The sequence below is a fragment of the Heterodontus francisci genome, chromosome 27 (genome assembly GCF_036365525.1).
Source record: "Heterodontus francisci isolate sHetFra1 chromosome 27, sHetFra1.hap1, whole genome shotgun sequence".
Classification (NCBI taxonomy): domain Eukaryota; kingdom Metazoa; phylum Chordata; class Chondrichthyes; order Heterodontiformes; family Heterodontidae; genus Heterodontus; species Heterodontus francisci.
The window spans coordinates 3,461,534-3,483,709 of NC_090397.1; the positions used below are offsets into that span (position 1 = coordinate 3,461,534).

The 22,176-nt window shown below is 43.4% G+C and overlaps 1 protein-coding gene across 1 annotated transcript in view; it reads right to left on the minus strand.

The window, feature by feature from the left end:
• The window catches only part of LOC137384961 (chloride anion exchanger-like), a 58,319-nt gene that overhangs the window by 30,362 nt on the left and 5,781 nt on the right, over positions 1-22,176 (minus strand). Inside the window, exons 3-9 of the mRNA XM_068059673.1 lie at positions 13,547-13,657; positions 13,289-13,452; positions 13,039-13,203; positions 12,677-12,829; positions 8,268-8,350; positions 6,660-6,807; positions 1,520-1,633 (exon numbers count right to left, since the gene is read on the minus strand). Coding sequence (XP_067915774.1) covers positions 1,520-1,633; positions 6,660-6,807; positions 8,268-8,350; positions 12,677-12,829; positions 13,039-13,203; positions 13,289-13,452; positions 13,547-13,657 — 938 coding nt within the window. The remainder of the gene's footprint in view (positions 1-1,519; positions 1,634-6,659; positions 6,808-8,267; positions 8,351-12,676; positions 12,830-13,038; positions 13,204-13,288; positions 13,453-13,546; positions 13,658-22,176) is intronic.

Below are 22,176 nucleotides of genomic sequence, written 5' to 3' on the forward strand. Positions count from 1 at the left end.
CTTTGTATCCTCATTGGCTACAGGTGAGGTCCCAGAGGACTGGAGAATAGCCAATTTGTTCCTTTGTTTAAGAAGGGTAGCAAGGATAATCCAGGAAATTACAGGCCGGTGAGCCTTACATCAGTGGTAGGGAAATTATTGGAGAGGATTCTTCGGGACAGGATTTACTCCCATTTGGAAACAAATGGACTTATTAGCGAGGGGCAGCATGGTTTTGTGAAGGGGATGTTGTGCATCATTAACTTGATCAAGTTTTTTGAGGAAGTGACGAAGATGATTGATGAAGGAAGGGCAGTGGATGTTGTCTACATGGACTTCAGTAAAGCCTTTGAAAAGGTCCCTCATGGCAGACTGGTACAAAAGGTGAAGTCACACGGAATGAGAGGGGATCTCATAGAAACCTACAAAAATCTAACAGGACTAGACAGTCTAGATGCAGGGAGGATGTTCCTGATAGCTGGGGAGTCCAGAACCAGGGGTCACGGTCTCTGGATATGTGGTATGCCATTTAGAATCGTGATGAGGAGAAATTTCTTCACGCAGAGGGTGGTGAACCTGTGGAATTTTCTATCGCAGAAGGCAGTGGAGGCCAAGTCATTAAATATATTCAAGAAGGAGATAGATATATTTCTTAATGCCAAAGTGATCAAGGGATATGGGGAGAAAGCGGGAACAGGGTACTGAATTCGACGATCAGCCATGATCTTTTTTGAATGGCGGAGCAGGCCCGAAGGGCCGAATGGCCTATTTTTGCTCCTATTTCCTATGTTTCTATGTTTCTCTCACAGAGATGGACAGATGGTGAAATGACAGCCTCAGTGTATTCCCTAGAACATTCTAATGAGATTCAAAGTTTGGAATTGGCTCCCCAGGCTACAGGATGCCAACAGTTACACTTGGAGCCATTTGCTCTTTCAAAGTTAAGGTGTTAGGACTGCCTTAATGTGTGCTAATGAAGCAATCTTAGGGTAATTCAATAACCTAGAGCAAACAATTGTCCTGGGTCCATGCTGCTAAGACCTCTGTCTCCGCTTGGGTTTTAGAATGTGCAAAGGTGTTTCAGATGCAAATTGCAGTGGCCATCTTGGCTGCTGGTTTTTTAAAAGTTAACTATAGGATTTTTTCATTAAAAGTTTAATGTAAGTTTCCAACATATTAATTAATGTTCCTTATTTGACATTGTTTTTCTTGACACATACAGGCATACATCAATGAGTTACTGAATTTGCAATTAATTCCATGGATTTCAGCTTCACACAAGTAAAACAACTATTTACACAGATAGAACCTAATTTAAATTTTGAAAACTGACTTAAAATTGTCAGTGAAAAGTATCTGTATGGTATTGTGGGTAGAGGACATTAGGTACTTTGAATTTCAATCAATTCAAATGATCTGGTGGCTTCAATTCAAGTCATCATGAGCTCATTGGATTCCATGTGTTTCCTCCACAATCCCCTCATCCAGGGCAATACAGGCCGGGTAGATGGTAACAACTACTAAACATTAAGTACTGTACCTGTGTTTTACCTCCTGTGCTTTCTTGAACGGCAGTTCTAGACAGCGCTGTGCTTCCTGCAAAACCACGAAATGCTCCACAAAACATATTACTGATTCCAAAAGCAACTAATTCCTGTAAAGAAACCAACAAACACTCATAGGTATTTTACAATAATCATTCGATCAGGTGATTCTGCAATTCCTATCTCCACACTATTGTACTTTTTATTCATAAATGGAATATGGGCATCGTTAGTAAGGCCAGCATATATTTCCCATCCCTAATTGCCCCTGAGAAGTTGGTGGGAAGCTGCCTATTTGAACTGCTGCAGTTTACATGCTGCAGGTTCACCCACAGTGACTTAGGGAAAGGAGTTCCAGGATTTTGACCCAGCGACAGTGAAGGAACGGCGATATAGTTCCAAGTCAGGATGGTGTATGACTTGGATGGGAACATGCAGGTGGTGGTGTTCCCATGTATTTGCTGCCCTTGTCCTTCTAGTTGGTAGAGGTTGCCGATTTGGAAGGTGTTGTCTAAGGAGCCTTGGTGAGTTGCTGCATTGCATCTTGTAGATGGTATACATTGCTGCCACTGTGCGTCGGTAATGGAACAAGTGAATGCTAAAGGTAAATGAGGTACCGATCCAGTGGGCTGCTTTGTCCTGGATGGTGTCGAGCTTCTTGAGTGTTGTTGGTGCTGCACCCATCCAGGCAAGTGGAGAGTATTCCATCATACTCCTGACTTGTGCCTTGTAGATGGTGGACAGGCTTTGGGGAGTCAGGAGGTGAGTTACTTGTTGCAGAATTCCCAGCTTCTGACCTGCTCTTGTAGCCACAGTATTTATGTGACTGCCCCAGTTCAGTTTCGGATCAATGGTGATCCTAGGATATTGATAGTGGGGGATTCAGCGATAGTAATGCTGTTGAATGTCAAGGGGGGGGAGGTTAAATTCAGTTTTATTGGAAATGGTCATTGCCTGACATTTGAATGGTGCAAATGTTACTTGCCACTTATCAGCCCAAGCCTGAATGTTGTCCAGGTCTTGCTGCATGTGAGCGTGGACTTCTTCAGTATGTGAGGAGTTGTGAATGGAACTGAACACCGTGCAATCAAAGAACAAAGAAAATTACAGCACAGGACCAGGCCCTTCAGCCCTCCAAGCCTGCGCTGATCCAGATCCTCTATCTAAACATGTCGCCTATTTTCTAAGGGTCTGTATCTCTTTGCTTCCTGCCCATTCATGTATCTGTCTAGATACATCTTAAAAGACGCTATCGTGCCCGCGTCTACCACCTCCACTGGCAACGCGTTCCAGGCACCCACCACCCTCTGCGTAAAGAACTTTCCACGCATATCCCCCCTAAACTTTTCCCCTCTCACTTTGAACTCGTGAGCCCTAGTAATTGAATCCCCCACTCTGGGAAAAAGCTTCTTGCTATCCACCCTGTCTATACCTCTCATGATTTTGTACACCTCAATCAGGTCCCCCCTCAACCTCCGTCTTTCTAATGAAAATAATCCTAATCTACTCAACCTCTCTTCATAGCTAGCGCCCTCCATACCAGGCAACATCCTGGTGAACATCCTCTGCACCCTCTCCAAAGCATCTACATCCTTTTGGTAATGTGGCAACCAGAACTGCACGCAGTATTCCAAATATGGCCGAACCAAAGTCTTATACAACTGGAACATGACCTGCCAACCCTTGTACTCAATACCCCGTCCGATGAAGGAAAGCATGCCGTATGCCTTCTTGACCACTCTATTGACCTGTGTTGCCACCTTCAGGGAACAATGGACCTGAACACCCAAATCTCTCTGTACATCAGTTTTCCCCAGGACTTTTCCATTTACTGTATAGTTCACTCTTGAATTGGATCTTCCAAAATGCATCACCTCGCATTTGCCCTGATTGAACTCCATCTGCCATTTCTCTGCCCAACTCTCCAATCTATCTATATTCTGCTGTATTCTCTGACAGTCCCCTTCACTATCTGCTACTCCACCAATCTTAGTGTCGTCTGCAAACTTGCTAATCAGACCACCTATACTTTCCTCCAAATCATTTATGTATATCACAAACAACAGTGGTCCCAGCACGGATCCCTGTGGAACACCACTGGTCACACGTCTCCATTTTGAGAAACTCCCTTCCACTGTTACTCTCTGTCTCCTGTTGCCCAGCCAGTTCTTTATCCATCTAGCTAGTACACCCTGGACCCCATGCGACTTCACTTTCTCCATCAGCCTACTATGGGGAACCTTATCAAATGCCTTACTGAAGTCCATGTATATGACATCTACAGCCGTTCCCTCATCAATCAACTTTGTCACTTCCTCAAAGAATTCTATTAAGTTGGTAAGACATGACCTTCCCTGCACAAAACCATGTTGCCTATCACTGATAAGCCCATTTTCTTCCAAATGGGAATAGATCCTATCCCTCAGTAACTTCTCCAGCAGCTTCCGTACCACTGACGTCAGGCTCACCGGTCTATAATTACCTGGATTATCCCTGCTACCCTTCTTAAACAAGGGGACAACATTAGCAATTCTCCAGTCCTCCGGGACCTCACCCGTATTTAAGGATGCTGCAAAGATATCTGTTAAGGCCCCAACTATTTCCTTTCTCGCTTCCCTCAGTAACCTGGGATAGATCCCATCCGGACCTGGGGACTTGTCCACCTTAATGCCTTTTAGAATACCCAACACTTCCTCCATCCTTATGCCGACTTGACCTAGAGTAATCAAACATCTGTCCCTAACCTCAACATCCGTCATGTCCCTCTCCTCGGTGAATACCGATGCAAAGTACTCGTTTAGAATCTCACCCATTTTCTCTGACTCCACGCATAACTTTCCTCCTTTGTCCTTGAGTGGGCCAATCCTTTCTCTAGTTACCCTCTTGCTCCTTATATATGAATAAAAGGCTTTGGGATTTTCCTTAACCCTGTTTGCTAAAGATATTTCATGACCCCTTTTAGCCCTCTTAATTCCTCGTTTCAGATTGGTCCTACATTCCTTCAAAGCTTCATCTTTCTTCAGCCTCCTAGACCTTATGTATGCTTCCTTTTTCCAATCATTAGTGAACATCCCACTTCTGATGAAAGGAAGATCATTGATGAAGCAGCTGAAGATGGTTGGGCCTTGGACATTACCCTGAGGAACACCTGCAGTGATGTCCTGGGGCTGAGATGATTGACCTCCAACAACCACAACCATCTTCCTTTGTGCTCGGTCTGACTCCAACCAGTGGAGAGTTTTCCCCTTGATTGACTTCAATTTTGCAAGGGCTCCTTGATGCCACACACTGTCATATGCTACCTTGATGTTAAGTGCAGTCACTCTCACCTCACCTCAAATTCAACTCTTGGTCCATGTTTGGACCAAGGCTATAATGAGGTCTGGAGCCAAGAGGTCCCGGCAGAACCCAAACTGAGCATCAGTCAGCAGGTTATTGCTGAGTAAGTGTCACTTGAAGACACTGTCAATGACACCTTCCAAGACTTTGCTATGATCGAGAGTGGACTGATGGGGTGGTAATAGGCTGGGTTGGATTTGTCCTGCTTTTTGTGTACAGGACATACCTGGGCAAATTTTCTGCATTGTCGGGCAGATGCCAGTGTTGTTGCTGTACTGAAACAGCTTGGCTGGGGACACAGCTGGTTCTGGAGCACAAGTCTTCAGTACTACAGCTGGGATGTTGTCAGAGTCGATAGCCATTGTTTTCAGTAATGCTATGCTTCCCCGAATGGTGCACTGTTGAAGTCCCCAAATCTGCAATCAATTAGAAACTACTGACTTGACAATAACTAGCCCTTTTATGCTATTGCTGAATAAAACCTTGAAAAACTTACACCTTGTTGAATGAGATGTAAGTTGATTTTTAACAGAGTTCTAACTTCATAATTAGCCCTGAAAAACTAATTTTATATTTGTGGAATGTCAATTTTTTCCATAATGATCAAAAAAATACACATTTTTTAAAAATATTGTATTTCAACTTCTGCCTTAACCCCATGTGTATGTCCCAATCATTTATTTCACTCTCTGTAAAATTACATTCAAAGTGAAGGATAATCAGTGCATATTACTGCCTATTTAGCTGCCAGTGGGAATACTTCAATGTGATTGGCTGCTTACCTTGCTTGATGACATCACTGTTGTTAGATGCCTGGAGGTCCCCTTGACTTGGTGCCAGATTCAAACAAATGTCAGGAAAGGGGAAATCCACGCCAGAGATCTTTGTGGGCAGATTTGTACGAGGTAAGTGGTGAGTTAGGGTTTAAAGGTTGAGTTGAGTGGGAACACCACCACCTGTAAGTTCCCCTCCAAGCTACACACCATCCTGACTTGCAACAATATCACTGTTCCATCACTATTGCTGGGTCAAAATCCTGCAACTCACTCCCTAACAGCACTGAGTATGCACCTACACCACATGGACTGTAGCGGTTCAAGAAGGTAGCTCACCACCACCTTTTCAAAGGAAATTAGGGATGGACAATAAATGCTGGCATTGCCAGCGATGCTCACCTCCCATGAGTGAATGAGAAAAACCTTCTGGATTTCCACATTATTCTGCACATGTGCAGACACCAAAAGTTGCTGTCAGTTTCTGTGGAGCAGCGATGGTGAATGCTGACAATTTCACCATTATTACAACAGTAATAGGGGCCATAAAATTCAAAATCCTTGTTCTTATTTGGAAATTCCTCTGTGGCTTCAACCCTCCATACCTTGAGTACTCCCTATTTCCCTATCCAATTCACCCAATTACCCAATCAGCAGCTGCTGTATTTACCCCTTCCCCTCCTCCACACTCCTCTCCCTCACAGGCACCTCCCAACATGTCCCTCCCCTACACACCTCTCATCCACACTCCTGACCCCACATACTCCGCTCCCGACACTCATTATCCCCAAAAATGACCTACCCCAATCCCCTCCCCCACACTCACATTACCTCCCGCTCGCCTCATCCACATTCCCCTCCACCATTCTTCTCCTCACACACCCCTCCCCCATACTCCCCTCCCCCACTCTCCTCACCCACATGCCCCTCCTCCAAACCACCCCCCACCCCCCCACCCCCCCCAACACTATACCTTTTTCTTGATTGTTTTTATAAGTCTTACACATTAGTTCTCATTACTTACCTGGTTCCCATCTAGAACATAATCATGTTTGACGGCATAGACTTTGGCGACAGAGAATGCAACGGCAAAACCAACAATAGCAATTGAGAAGGCATCACCAACGCTCTGTTGTAAGACAGCGGTATTGGGAGTGAGAGGCGACTGATAGCTGAAACGGACACAGAAAGCAATTCACCATTCATCCTCATCGTTATTCTATCTGCAAAGTCCCTTAATGACACAGTGAAGGTCACATACATCTGTGACATCCCATCGTTCTACTATTTACTAAAAAGAGATCTGCAGAGGTGTCCACCCACAAGAATCTATTTCAACTTAATCTGTACTCAATTAGCTGACTCCAGCTTGGCCAGGAAGACAAGATCAATAATTGACCTCACGAGATAGAGAGGGGAAATCAGCCAGGGTTCCTGCTCCTGGTCACTGTCCATTCACCCCTGGGTTAGAGAGAGGGGAAATCAGCCAGGGTTCCTGGTCCTGATCACTGTCCAGTCACCCCTGGGTTAGAGAGAGGGGAAATCAGCCAGGGTTCCTGGTCCTGATCACTGTCCAGTCACCCCTGGGTTAGAGAGAGAGGGTAAATCAGCCAGGGTTCCTGGTCCTGATCACTGTCCAGTCACCCCCGGGTTAGAGAGAGGGAAATCAGCCAGGGTTCCTGTTCCTGGTCACTGTCCAGTCACCCCTGGGTTAGAGAGAGGGTAAATCAGCGAGGGTTCCTGCTCCTGGTCACTGTCCAGTGACCCCTGGGTTAGAGAGAGAGGGGAAATCAGCCAGGGTTCCTGCTCCTGGTCACTGTCCAGTCACCCCTGGGGTGAGAGAGAGGGGAAATCAGCCAGGGTTCCTGGTCCTGATCACTGTCCAGTCACCCCTGGGTTAGAGAGAGGGTAAATCAGCCAGGGTTCCTGCTCCTGGTCACTGTCCAGTCACCCCTGGGTTAGAGAGAGAGGGGAAATCAGCCAGGGTTCCTGGTCCTGGTCACTGTCCAGTCACCCCTGGGTTAGAGAGAGGGTAAATCAGCGAGGGTTCCTGCTCCTGGTCACTGTCCAGTGACCACTGGGTTAGAGAGAGAGGGGAAATCAGCCAGGGTTCCTGGTCCTGATCACTGTCCATTCACCCCTGGGTTAGAGAGAGGGTAAATCAGCCAGTGTTCCTGCTCCTGGTCACTGTCCAGTGACTCTTCTGTTAGAGAGAGAGGGGGAAATCAGCCACAGTTCCTGCTCCTGATCACTGTCTAGTCACCCCTGGGTTAGAGAGAGAGGGGAAATCAGCCAGGGTTCCTGCTCCTGATCACTGTCCAGTCACCCATGGGTAAGAAAGAGAGGGGAAATCAGCCAGGGTTCCTGGTCCTGATCACTGTCCAGTGATTCCTGGGTTAGGAGTGGTGAGATGAATTAAGGTGGAAGGAGGCCTGCGTGGAGCAAAAGTACCAGCATAGTACCAGTTGGGCCGAATGGCCTGGTTTGTGCTATTAACTCTGTGTAATATTTGAGGTGAAAATCTAGAGAAAACCACCAAAGGCATGAGTCTGAGTGAGAATCTGGATCATCTGAATTCCATCTGAACACTTGGCAAGTATGAGGTAGAGAGAGCTATGAATGAAGCACTGACCCTCTCGTTAAGTTTCCAATAATGTCCACCTGAAATTTTTCCTTGAAGTTGAATGCGTATGAGACACCTGTTGCGATTATTGTCTGCAATGTAATGAGGAAAAGTAAACAGTTCTGCTTTAATCTTCTAGTTTCATACATTAAATATGTAATTTACTCTTCAGAAGTTGTGAGTGAACTTTGTTGTCTATAGAAGTTCCTGATGTAACTGTATTGAAAATTCATGTACTAGATATGCAGGCACAATTAGTGTTGAAATTCATGCACAATTGTCATTGTCGCTTTGATAACTGTATGACAAGCAATACAAAAAGCTACTGGTGAAATTAAAGAGAACACTGAATTTTGGTAAGAAACTGTAATTAAACTAGAAGAAGCATTAAAAAATGTATGAGCTACAAGGCTAGATCAAGGTCATTTCTGAACTTTCTAGAATCAGGTGCAAAGTATTAGGATACCGACTACTTCGACTTTATATCTGTGACCTGGATTCAGGAACTCAAACCAAACTGGGCGAACTTCAGACTGCAAACTAGATGGGGCAGTGAAATCTGAGGAGCCGATAGGGAATACCACAGGATTTAGACTAAATTTACAATTGGATGGACCAACAGCAAATGAAATTTAATATAGGCAAGTACAATGTGCTGCAGATATGAGGAGCAAATGGATGACTCAAGTATTCGAGAGAAACAGAGAACATGAGATTGGAAGACTCAACCTTCAACATGCCCAACCGCTGCCAAGCACGACCAGGAAAGAGAATGCTGAACTATGTAGAGCCAAAGAGTAGAGAGTAAGACAGAGGAGGTTGTGGTCAAAATGTACACCACTTGGTCAGCTTATGTCTGGAGTATGATGTCTGCTTCTGATCACCAAGGCACAGAAGAGATATCAAGCCATAGCGAGAGGTCAAAGAGCAGCAAACAGTGGAGACCAAAAGTGTTTCATCTGGTTAATACTGCCAGGTTCAGCAACTATTTGAAGAGAATAAGACACTTCCACTGGAGATTTCACAGGAGCTGCACACCACCTGACTGGAGTGAGATTTTGGTGAAATGAACTTTGGGTGTGTTATATTGGGATGGAGAATATTTTACTTCACTGACCATAGTGAGTCCCTCTCTGCTCACTTTTAACAGAAGCACCAAGCTATTTAAAATTAATGGGATTAAATACCCCCTTCTCACCATTATAACCTCAATGGGGATTAAATGGCTCCTACTCACCATTATATCCTGTATGGGGATTAAATGGCCCCTTCTCACCATTATAACCTGTATGGGGATTAAATGGTTCCTACTCACCATTATAACCTGTATGGGGATTAAATGGCTCCTACTCACCATTATAACCTGATGGGGATTAAATGGCTCCTACTCACCATTATAACCTGATGGGGATTAAATGGCTCCTACTCACCATTATAACCTGTATGGGGATTAAATGGCTCCTTCTCACCATTATAACCTGTATGCGGATTAAATGGCTCCTACTCACCATTATAACCTGTATGGGGGTTAAATGGCCCCTGCTCACCATTATAACCTGTATGGGGATTAAATGGCTCCTACTCACCATTATAACCTGTATGGGGATTAAATGGCCCCTGCTCACCATTATAACCTCAACGGGGATTAAATGGCTCCTACTCACCATTATAACCTGTATGGGGATTAAATGGCTCCTACTCACCATTATATCCTGATGGGGATTAAATGGCTCCTACTCACCATTAGAACCTGATGGGGATTAAATGGCTCCTGCTCACCATTATAACCTGATGGGGATTAAATGGCCCCTGCTCACCATTATAACCTCAACGGGGATTAAATGGCTCCTACTCACCATCATAACCTGTATGGGGATTAAATGGCCCCTTCTCACCATTATAACCTGTATGGGGATTAAATGGCTCCTACTCACCATTATAACCTGTATGGGGATTAAATGGCCCCTTCTCACTATTATAACCTCAACGGGGATTAAATGGCTCCTACTCACCATTATAACCTGATGGGGATTAAATGGCTCCTGCTCACCATGATAACCTGATGGGGATTAAATGGCCCCTGCTCACCATTATAACCTCAACGGGGATTAAATGGCTCCTACTCACCATTATAACCTGATGGGGATTAAATGGCTCCTACTCACCATTATAACCTGATGGGGATTAAATGGCCCCTTCTCACCATTATAACCTCAACGGGGATTAAATGGCTCCTACTCACCATTATAACCTGATGGGGATTAAATGGCTCCTACTCACCATTATAACCTGATGGGGATTAAATGGCCCCTGCTCACCATTATAACCTCAACGGGGATTAAATGGCTCCTACTCACCATTATAACCTGTATGGGGATTAAATGGCCCCTTCTCACCATTATAACCTGTATGGGGATTAAATGACTCCTACTCACCATTATAACCTGTATGGGGATTAAATGACTCCTACTCACCATTATAACCTGTATGGGGATTAAATGGCCCCTTCTCACCATTATAACCTGTATGGGGATTAAATGACTCCTACTCACCATTATAACCTGTATGGGGATTAAATGGCCCCTTCTCACCATTATAACCTGTATGGGGATTAAATGACTCCTACTCACCATTATAACCTGTATGGGGATTAAATGACTCCTACTCACCATTATAACCTGTATGGGGATTAAATGACTCCTACTCACCATTATAACCTGTATGGGGATTAAATGGCCCCTTCTCACCATTATAACCTGTATGGGGATTAAATGACTCCTACTCACCATTATAACCTGTATGGGGATTAAATGGCCCCTTCTCACCATTATAACCTGTATGGGGATTAAATGACTCCTACTCACCATTATAACCTGTATGGGGATTAAATGGCCCCTTCTCACTATTATAACCTCAATGGGGATTAAATGGCTCCTACTCACCATTATATCCTGTATGGGGATTAAATGGCTCCTACTCACCATTATATCCTGTATGGGGATTAAGTGGCTCCTACTCACCATTATAACCTCAACGGGGATTAAGTGGCTCCTACTCACCATTATAACCTGTATGGGGATTAAATGGCTCCTACTCACCATTATAACCTGTATGGGGATTAAATGGCTCCTACTCACCATTATAACCTCAACGGGGATTAAGTGGCTCCTACTCACCATTATAACCTGTATGGGGATTAAATGGCTCCTACTCACCATTATAACCTGTATGGGGATTAAATGGCTCCTACTCACCATTATAACCTGTATGGGGATTAAATGGCCCCTTCTCACCATTATAACCTGTATGGGGATTAAATGGCTCCTACTCACCATTATAACCTGTATGGGGATTAAATGGCTCCTACTCACCATTATAACCTCAATGGGGATTAAATGGCTCCTACTCACCATTATAACCTGTATGGGGATTAAATGGCTCCTTCTCACCATTATAACCTCAATGGGGATTAAATGGCTCCTACTCACCATTATAACCTGTATGGGGATTAAATGGCTCCTACTCACCATTATAACCTCAACGGGGATTAAATGGCTCCTACTCACCATTATAACCTGATGGGGATTAAATGGCTCCTACTCACCATTATAACCTGTATGGGGATTAAATGGCCCCTTCTCACCATTATAACCTCAATGGGGATTAAATGGCTCCTACTCACCATTATAACCTGTATGGGGATTAAATGGCTCCTACTCACCATTATAACCTCATTGGGGATTAAATGGCTCCTACTCACCATTATAACCTGATGGGGATTAAATGGCTCCTACTCACCATTATAACCTGTATGGGGATTAAATGGCCCCTTCTCACCATTATATCCTCAATGGGGATTAAATGGCTCCTACTCACCATTATAACCTGATGGGGATTAAATGGCTCCTACTCACCATTATAACCTGTATGGGGATTAAATGGCTCCTACTCACCATTATAACCTCAATGGGGATTAAATGGCTCCTACTCACCATTATAACCTGTATGGGGATTAAATGGCTCCTACTCACCATTATAACCTGATGGGGATTAAATGGCTCCTACTCACCATTATAACCTGTATGGGGATTAAATGGCTCCTACTCACCATTATAACCTCAATGGGGATTAAATGGCTCCTACTCACCATTATAACCTGTATGGGGATTAAATGGCTCCTACTCACCATTATAACCTGATGGGGATTAAATGGCTCCTACTCACCATTATAACCTGTATGGGGATTAAATGGCTCCTACTCACCATTATAACCTCAATGGGGATTAAATGGCTCCTACTCACCATTATAACCTGTATGGGGATTAAATGGCTCCTACTCACCATTATAACCTGATGGGGATTAAATGGCTCCTACTCACCATTATAACCTGTATGGGGATTAAATGGCTCCTACTCACCATTATAACCTCAATGGGGATTGGTACAGGGAGCTTGGACTTGAATCGATCATTTATTTCTTTCACAATAAATACAACGACCATGATGATGAGTGAAATGACGAGATCAGCGATGTTTGTTTCCGTGATATGATTGATAATGTACTTCAGTGTCTAAAATAGCACACAACATATACATTAATAACTGATTCATGAAAGCATTTTATTAAGTTACAAATATAATTGTGTTTAGTGAGTCATCTCTTCCTACTTGTTTAAATAAATACCAAGCATCAAGCTCACATTAAAAGTACAAAAAAAAAGCTTAGATTATAAAGATTAGATGTGCAAGTTGCTGAAAGTAGCCTTTTGCTTGGACTTACATAAATTACAGATAGTGGCCCACTGAACCCTGGGACTGCCAACTGCAGGACAAACTTGAGCTGAGACACCAGGACATGAATCGCAGCAGCTGTGGTGAAGCCCGAGATCATTGGGTCCGACAGGTAGATGACAATAAAACCCACCTGAAGTAATCCAAGAGCCAGCTGGAAATGGGAAAAATTCTTGGTGACTTTTAAGAGTATTTATTTTTGAAATGAGAGAATTTTTCATACCTAGAAAGGCACAAACCTGAAAGATCCCAGTGAGGATAGTAACAGTCGCAGCAACCCAGACCTGTCTGTCCTCTTTACTCATTTCAGCAGGGAAAATAGTATTATTCACAGCTGTATCACCATCAGTGACCATCCTGTCCACTACCGAGCCCACCATCAAACTCACCACTGGAAAGGGTCCTGGTGACAAGAAGAAATATTCAGGGTGGGAGGGTGTTTAATAAATGTAGAGTTTCAATAATGCAGAAAAAGTCTTGAGATTTGGCATTCTCACCAACTGATAAATGTTTTGATGTTCCTAACAAAAAGTATGTCAAGACGGGGAAGAAGGCCGCATATAGTCCATAACCAGCAGGGACTGAGACCAACAAAGCAAAGGCCAACCCTGCAAAACACACACAAAAAGGTCAGTGCATCAGACTGGATATTCCATCTGAATGATTGCAAATATCATCTTCACTGCAGGAACTGTTCATCATTGTTGGTTAAATAGGTTTTTAAATTGATTATAATGTTTATCATGGTTATAGTTACTAATTTTGATTTTTATTGGTAATCACAATGGCCACTTCTTAAACATAGGCAAATTTGATTTAAAGTTGCAATGAGACATTCATAGATTGAATGAGTGGACACAAATGTAGCAGCTGGATTTCAATTTCAGTAAATGTGAGGTCATCTACTTTGATCCAAGTGTTATTTAAATGGTGAAAAACCAGGAAGAGTGGAGGCCCAAAGGGATTAAAGAGTACATGACCTCATATCACCAAAACATAGTCGTCCAGGTACAAAAAGTAATTTAAAATAAGATCATGGAAAGTTAGTCTTTATATGGGTGGCACAGTGGTTAGCACCGCAGCCTCACAGCTCCAGCGACCCGGGTTCAATTCTGGGTACTGCCTGTGTGGAGTTCGCAAGTTCTCCCTGTGTCTGCGCGGGTTTTCTCCGGGTGCTCCGGTTTCCTCCCACAAGCCAAAAGACTTGCAGGTTGGTAGGTAAATTGGCCATTATAAATTGCCCCTAGTATAGGTAGGTGGTAGGGAAACATAGGGACAGTTGGGGATGTGGTAGGAATATGGGATTAGTGTAGAATTAGTATAAATGGGTGGTTGATGGTCGGCACAGACTCGGTGGGCCGAAGGGCCTGTTTCAGTGCTGTATCACTAAACTAAACATAACCAGAGGCCTGAAACATAAAGGGGAGGACGTTTTGTTACAGCTATACCAAGCCCTGATTAGACACCATGTGGAGTATTGTGCACAATTCTGGGCACCACAACCTAAAAAGGATATACTGGCCTCAGAAGGAGACAACAAAGACTCACCAGAATGTCTGCAGGCCTCAACAGGCTAAAATAGGAGGACAGATTACATAAACTAAATCTGTATTTCCTGCAATATAAAAGGTCGTGAGGGGGAAGTGTGTGTAGATTGTGCGCGGGTGTTTGCAGAGCAGTGTGAGGGCTCAGGTGACGTGGTTAGTGTTAGTTGGGGTCAATTTCGTTCAGTTAACATTGGCTTAGATTCATGGAGTCACGTTGGGGTCATTTGAGGTTAGTTTGTACTAATAGAGGGAATAGAGGGATACGGTCCCCAGAAGTACAGAAGGTTTTAGTTTAGACAGGCATCAAGATCGGCGAAGCCTGGAGGGCCGAATGGCCTGTTCCTGTGCTGTACTGTTCTTTGTTTGTTTGTTTCTTTGTTTGTAAATTTTGGTCGCTTGGTCTCAGTGTGGGGTGACTGACATTTTTAGGGTCAGTTAGGACAAATTGACTTCGGTGAGCGACAGTAGTAGTAAAATGATAAAATTAAAGGCTCTTGATCTAAATGCGCGAATCATTTTTAATAAGATGGATGAACTAGTGGAAAAACTAGAGAAAATGATTTTGATCTAATCGCCATTGCAGAGACATGGTTACAAGGTGACCAAGGTTCGGGAATAAATATTCCAGGGGACATAACATATCAAAAAGACAGACAGAATGAAAAAGGAGGAGTAATCCGAATAGTAAAGGATGACATAAGGACATACGAACATATGAACATATGAACATGGAGCAGGAGTAGGCCACTCGCTCCCTCAGGCCTGCTCCGCCATTCAATAAGATCATTGCTGATCTGATTGTAACCTCAACTCCACATTCCTGCCTACTCCCAATAACCTTTCACCCCCTTGTTTATTAAGAATCTATTTACCTCTGCCTTAATAATATTCAAAGACTCTGCTTCCACTGCCTGTTGAGAAAGAGTTCCAAAGACTCATGACCCTCTGAGAGAAAGAAATTCTCATCTCTGTCTTAAATGGGCGATCCCTTATTTTTTAAACAGTGACACTTTGTTCTAGATTCTCCCACAAGAGAAAACATCCTTTCCACATCCACCCTGTCAAGACCCCTCAGGATCTTATATGTTTCAATTAAGTCACCTCCTACCAGCGGATACCAGCCCAGCCTGTCCAACCTTTCCTCATAAAACAACCTGCCATTCCAGGTATTTGTTTGGTAAACCTTCTCTGAACTGTTTCCAACACATTTACACCCTTCCTTAAATAAGGAGGCCAGTATTGTACACAGTACTCCAGATGTGGTCTCACCAATGCCCTGTATAGCTGAAGCATAACCTCCCTACTTTTGTATTCAATTCCCCTCGCAATCAATGATAACATTTGATTAGCTTTCCTAATTACATGCTGGACCTGCATACTAACCTTTTGTGATTCATGCACTAGGACACCCTGAGCTGCAACTCAGAGCTCTGCAATCTCTCACCATTTAGATAATATGCTTCTTTTTATTTCTTCCTGCCAAAATGGCCAATTTCACATTTTCCCACATTATACGCCATTTTCTAGATCTTTGCCCACTCACTTAACCTATCAATATCGCTTTGTAGCCTCCTTATGTCCTCTTCACAACTTACTTTCCTACCTATCTTTGTGTCATCAGCAAATTTCGCAGCCATACCTTCCATCCCTTCACCAAGTCATTTATATAAATTGTAAATAGTTGAGGCCCCAGCACTGATCCCTGTGGCACACGACTCGTTACATCTTGCCAACCAGAAAAAGACACATTTATGCCTACTCTCTGTTTCCTGTTAGCTAGCCAATCTTCTATCCATGCCAAAATGTTACCACCTACATCATGAGTTTTTTTTCCGCAATAACCTTTGATGTGACACTTTATCAAATGCCTTCTGAAAATCTAAGTACAGTACATCTACTGGTTCCCCTTTATTCACAGCACATGTTACTTCTTCAAAGAACTCCAATAAATTGGTTAAACATGATTTCCCTTTCACAAAACTATGTTGACTCTGTCTGATTGCCTTGAATTTTTCTAAGTGCCCTGTTATAACGTCTTTAATAATAGCTTCTAACATTTTCCCTATGACAGATGTTAAGCTAACTGGCCTGTAGTTTCCTGCTTTCTGTCTCCCTCCCTTTTTGAATAGGATGAAGTCCATCAGGACCCAGGGACAGTAGTGAAAAAGGATCTTGGCTCAGAAAATCAGGAAGTAGAATCAGTATGGGTGGAGATTAGGAATAACGAGGCTTGGAAAACGCTGGTGGGAGTAGTTTATAGGACCTCTAACAGTAGTTATACTGTTGGACAGAGCATGAGGCAAGCAATAATTGTAGCCATAACAGAGGCAATGTAATAATAATGGGGGACTTTAAACTTCATATAGACTGGACAAATCAAATTGGAAGCTGTGTTTTTAGAATGCTTTCACGACAGTTTCTTGGGACAATATGTTGTGGAATCAACTAGGGATAAAGCTGTTTTAGATCTAGTATTGTGCAATGAGGCAGGGTTAATTAGTAATCTCATTAGATTAGATTAGATTAGAGATACAGCACTGAAACAGGCCCTTCGGCCCACCGAGTCTGTGCCGATCAACCACCACCCATTTATACTAATCCTACACTAATCCCATATTCCTACCAAACATCCCCACCTGAACCTATATTTCCCTACCACCTACCTATACTAGTGACAATTTATAATGGCCAATTTACCTATCAACCTGCAAGTCTTTTGGCTTGTGGGAGGAAACCAGAGCACCCAGAGAAAACCCACGCAGACACAGGGAGAACTTGCAAACTCCACACAGGCAGTACCCGGAATCGAACCCGGATCGCTGGAGCTGTGAGGCTGTGGTGCTAACCACTGCGCCACTGTGCCGCCCTCTGGGGAAAAAGTGATCATAGCACAATTAAATTCCATATTAAGTTTGAAAGTGACATACTCCAGTCCCAAACAAGAATCTTAAACTTAAAATAAAGTAAACATTGGTTCCTTGAAGTCAGAGACAGGAGAAATTACCATGGGGATGAGGAAATGGCAAAGCAGTTGAACAAATATTTTGTGACTGACTTCACAGCATACCACAAATAGAGAGTAACCAAGGGGCTAAAAAGAGTGAGGAACCTAAAGTAAGTATTATCAGCAGAGAAACAGAATTAGAGAAACTTAAGGAGCTAAAGGGAGTACAGGGAAGACTGGAAGAGCTATAGTGATAGGTGATTCAATTCTGGGGAACAGACAGGCATTCTGTGGCCACAGGCATGAATCCAGGATGGTGTGTTGCCTCCTTGGGGCCAGGGTCAAGGATGTCACCGAGCGGCTGCGAAGCATCTTGAAGGGCGAGGGTGAACAACCAGCAGTCGTGGTCCACATCGGAACCAACGACATAGGTAGAAAGAGGGATGTGGTCCGGCAGTCAGAATTTAGGGAGCTAGGTAAGAAATTGGCAAGCAGGACTTCAAATGAAGTAATCTCTGGATTACTCCAGAGCCACGCGCAAGTGAGTATAGAAATAGAAGGATAAGACAGATCCTGACAGGAAAGATGGTGCAGGAGGGAGGGCTTCATATTCCTGGGACATTGGACTGGCTCTGGGGGAGATGGGACCTGTACAGGCCGGACGGGTTGCACCTGAACAGAGCCAGGACTGAGTTCCTTGCAGGATGTTTTTCTAGTGTTGTTGGGGAGGGTTTAAACTAGTTAACCAGGGGGATGGGGACCTGAGGGTAGACATAGCTGGGACAAAATCAGAAGTGAAAATGGAAGACGAAAATTTAATGGAGGAGTCTGGAAGACAGAGGAAATGAGGGGATCGAAAATAAAAGAGTTTGGCAGTGCTCAAGGGTATCTATTTCAATGCAATGAGTATAGAAAATAAAGCAGATGGGCTGAGGGCAGTGGCAGCATGATATCATAGCTATTACAGAAACATGGCTTAAGGAGGGACAGGAATGGCAGCTCAATGTTCCTGGTTACAGATTTTTCAGATGTGATAGGGAGGGGGATAAGAAAGGAGGGGGAGTGGCAATTTTGGTCAATAAAACTATTACAGCAGTGTGAATGGACGATATGTTGGAAGGTTCATCAAATGAGGCCATATGGATTGAGCTAAGGAACAAAAAAAGGGCAATCACACTGCTGGGAGTGTACTACAGACCCCCAAACAATCAGTTGGAGATAGAAGAGCAGATATGAAGGCAAATCTCTGAGAAGTGCAAGAACATTAGGGCAGTAATAGTTGGGGATTTTAATTATCCCAATATTAACTGGGAAAGTTTTAGTGTGAAAGGAATTGAGGGAGCAGAATTCTTGAGGTGCATTCAGGAGAACGTTTTTGCCCAGTATGTAGCAAGTCAAACAAGAGAGGGTGCAGTTTTAGATTTAGTTTTAGGAAATGAAGATGGGCAGGTGGAAGTGGGAGAGCATTTTGGTGGTAGTGATCATAATTCAGTCAGTTTTAACATAATTATGGAAAAGGACAGAGGTAGAACAGGAGTTAGAGTTCTCAATTGGGGCAAGGCCAATTTTACTAAACTGAGCAGTGAAAGGAAAGTGGACTGGAAACAGCTACTTGAAGGTAAATCAGTGTCAGAACAGTGGGAGGCAAAGGGGAGATTCAAGGGGTTCAGAGTAAAGATGTTCCCACAAAGAAAAAGGGTGAGGCGGCCAAATCTAGAGCCCCATGGATGTCAAGGAGCCAACAGGGTAAGATAAGGCAGAAAAGAAAAGCTTATGTCTGACACCGAAAACTCAATACTACAGAAAGCCGAGAGGTGTATAGAAAGTGGAGGGGTGAAATCAAAAAGGAAATTAGGAAAGCAGAGAGTGGGCATGAAAGAATATTGGCAAGCAAAATCAAGGTGAACCCAAAGATGTTTTATCAATACATTAAGAGAAAGAGGATAACAAAGGAGAGAGTAGGGCCCATAAAAGACCAAAAAAGTAACCTATGTGTAGGGGTGGAAGATGTTGGTATGGTTCTTCATGAATACTTTGCGCCTGTCTTCACAAAAGAGGGGGACGATGCAGATATTGTATTTAAGGTAGAGGGATGTGAACATTGGATGGGTAAACATAGGGAGAGAGGAAGTATTAATGGGATTAGCATCCTTGGAAGTTGATAAATCACTAACGCCAGATGAAATGTGCTCTAGGTTGTTCAAAGAAGCAAGAGAGGAAATAGCAGAAGGTCTGACCATCATTTTCCAGTCCTGACTGGATACAGGCGTGGTGCCAGAGATCTGCTAACATTGTACCTCTGTTTAAAAAGGGAGCGAGGGATAAACCAAATAATTACAGGCCAGTCAGTCTAACCTCAGTGGTGGACAAATTATTGGAATCTATTCTAAGAGGCAGGATATACTGAGGATTGGGAGCAGTTTAGAATTCAGCAAAGGAGGTGCAAGGGATTGATTAAGAAGGGGAAAATAGAGTACGAGAGCAAGCTTGCAGGGAACATAAAATCTGACTGTAAACGTTTCGCTAGGTATGTGAAGAGAAAAAGATTGGTGAAGACAAATGTAGTTCCCTCCAGTCAGAAATGGGGGAATGTATTATGGGGAACAAAGAAATGGCTGACCAACTAAATGCATACTTTGGTTCTGTCTTCACAAAGGAGGCTCCAAATATCATACCAGAAATGTTGGGGAACACAGGGTTTAGTGAGAGAGAGGAACTGAAGGAAATCAGTATTAGTAGAGAAATGGTGTTGGGGAAATTGATGGAATTGAAGGCCGATAAATCCCCAGGGCCTGATGGTCTGCATCCCAGAGTACTTAAGGAGGTGGCACTAGAAATAGTGGATGCATTGGTGGTCATCTTCCAAGATTCTATAGACTCTGGAACAGTTCCTACAGATTGGAGGGTAGCTAATGTAACCCCACTATTTAAAAAGGGAGGTAGAGAGAAAGCAGGGAATTATAGACCAGTCAGCCTGATGTCGGTAATGGGGAAAATTCTAGAGTCCATTATCAAAGATTTTATAGCAGAGCACTTAGAGAACAGTAGTAGAATCGGGCAGAGTCAGCATGGATTTACGAAAGGGAAATCATGCTTGACAAATCTACTTGAATTCTTTGAGGATGTAACTAGTAGAGTTGATGAGGGGGAGCCAGTGGATGTGGATTATTTGGACTTTCAGAAGGCTTTCAACAAAGTCCCACATAAGAGATTAGCATGTAAAATTCAAGCGCATGGGATTGGGGGTAGTGTATTGCGATGGATAGAAAATTGGTTGCAGACAGGTAACAAAGAGTAGGGATAAATAGGTCTTTTTCCAAATGGCAGGCAGTGACTAGTGGGGTACCGCAGGGATCGGTGCTAGGACCCCAGCTATTCACAATATATATGAACGATATAGATGAGGGAATTAAATATAATATCTTCAAACATTTGTTATGTTCTTATATACGTATTTTAGGGTTGCTTGACACTAGTTAGGGTCAATGGGTATTGGGTTGGGGTTGATAGGGTTGTGTTGGGGTCAATGGGATTGATGGGTCAGATTGCCCGCCTGTCCATTTGTGCTGCTCAAATTCACAGAATAGAGCAATAGCCTTTCCATTTGTTTTAACACATTGCCCTTTACAACCAACAGAAACTGCATGGAAAACAAAGATTCAGCAAAAGGCAGAGGGTATAGGATCAGGAGGAGGCCATTCAGCCCCTCGAGCCTGTCCCACCATTCACTTAGATTGTGACAGATCTCCATCTTAACTGCACCAAGCCAACTTGTCTCCATATCCTTAACATCCCTTAATATCCCTGTCTAACAAAAATCTTTCAATCTGAGTGTTGAGATTTTCAACTGACCCCCAGCCTCAACAGCTTTTTGGATGACAGAGTTCCAGATTTCCACTATCAAGATCGGCGCAGCCTTAGAGGGCCGAATGGCCTGTTCCTGTGCTGTACTGTTCTTTGTTCTTTTGAAGAAGTGCTTTCTGACATCACCCCTAACAGTCTGACTCTGATTTTAAGGTTATGCTGCCTTGTTCTAAGAAAAGGATTTATAAACCATCATAAATAAAATACCTTGCATTGAAGATAAGCATCTTGACTAAACTACTGTAAACAAAGATACTGTAGCCCAATATATGAATAGCAATTGGCATTTATGATGTGCCTTTATCACAGTAAAATATCTCTCAGTGCTGCACAGGACATGGAGCCACATCAGGAGATTTTAGGGCAGGTGACCAAATGTTTGGTCAAACATATAGGTTTTAAATGGAAAGAGAGGTAGAGAGGAGGAGAGATTGAGGGAGGGAATTCCAAAGCTTAGGGCCTCGGCAACTAAAAGTATGGCCACCAATGGTGGAGCAATTAAAATTGAGGATGCACAAGAGGCCAGAACTGGAGAACACAAATATCACAGAAGGTTGTGGGGTTGGAGGAGATTAAAGAGATAGGGAGGGGAGAGGCTATGGAAGGATTTAAAAACAAAAATGAGAATTTAAAATTGAGGCGTTTCTGGACCGGAAGCTCAGCAAGCACAAGGGTAATGGGTGAAGTGGACTTGGTGCAAGTTAGGACAGGGGCAGCAGAGTTCAAGTTTACAGGGAGTAGAATGTGGGAGACCAGGCAGGTGTGCATTGGA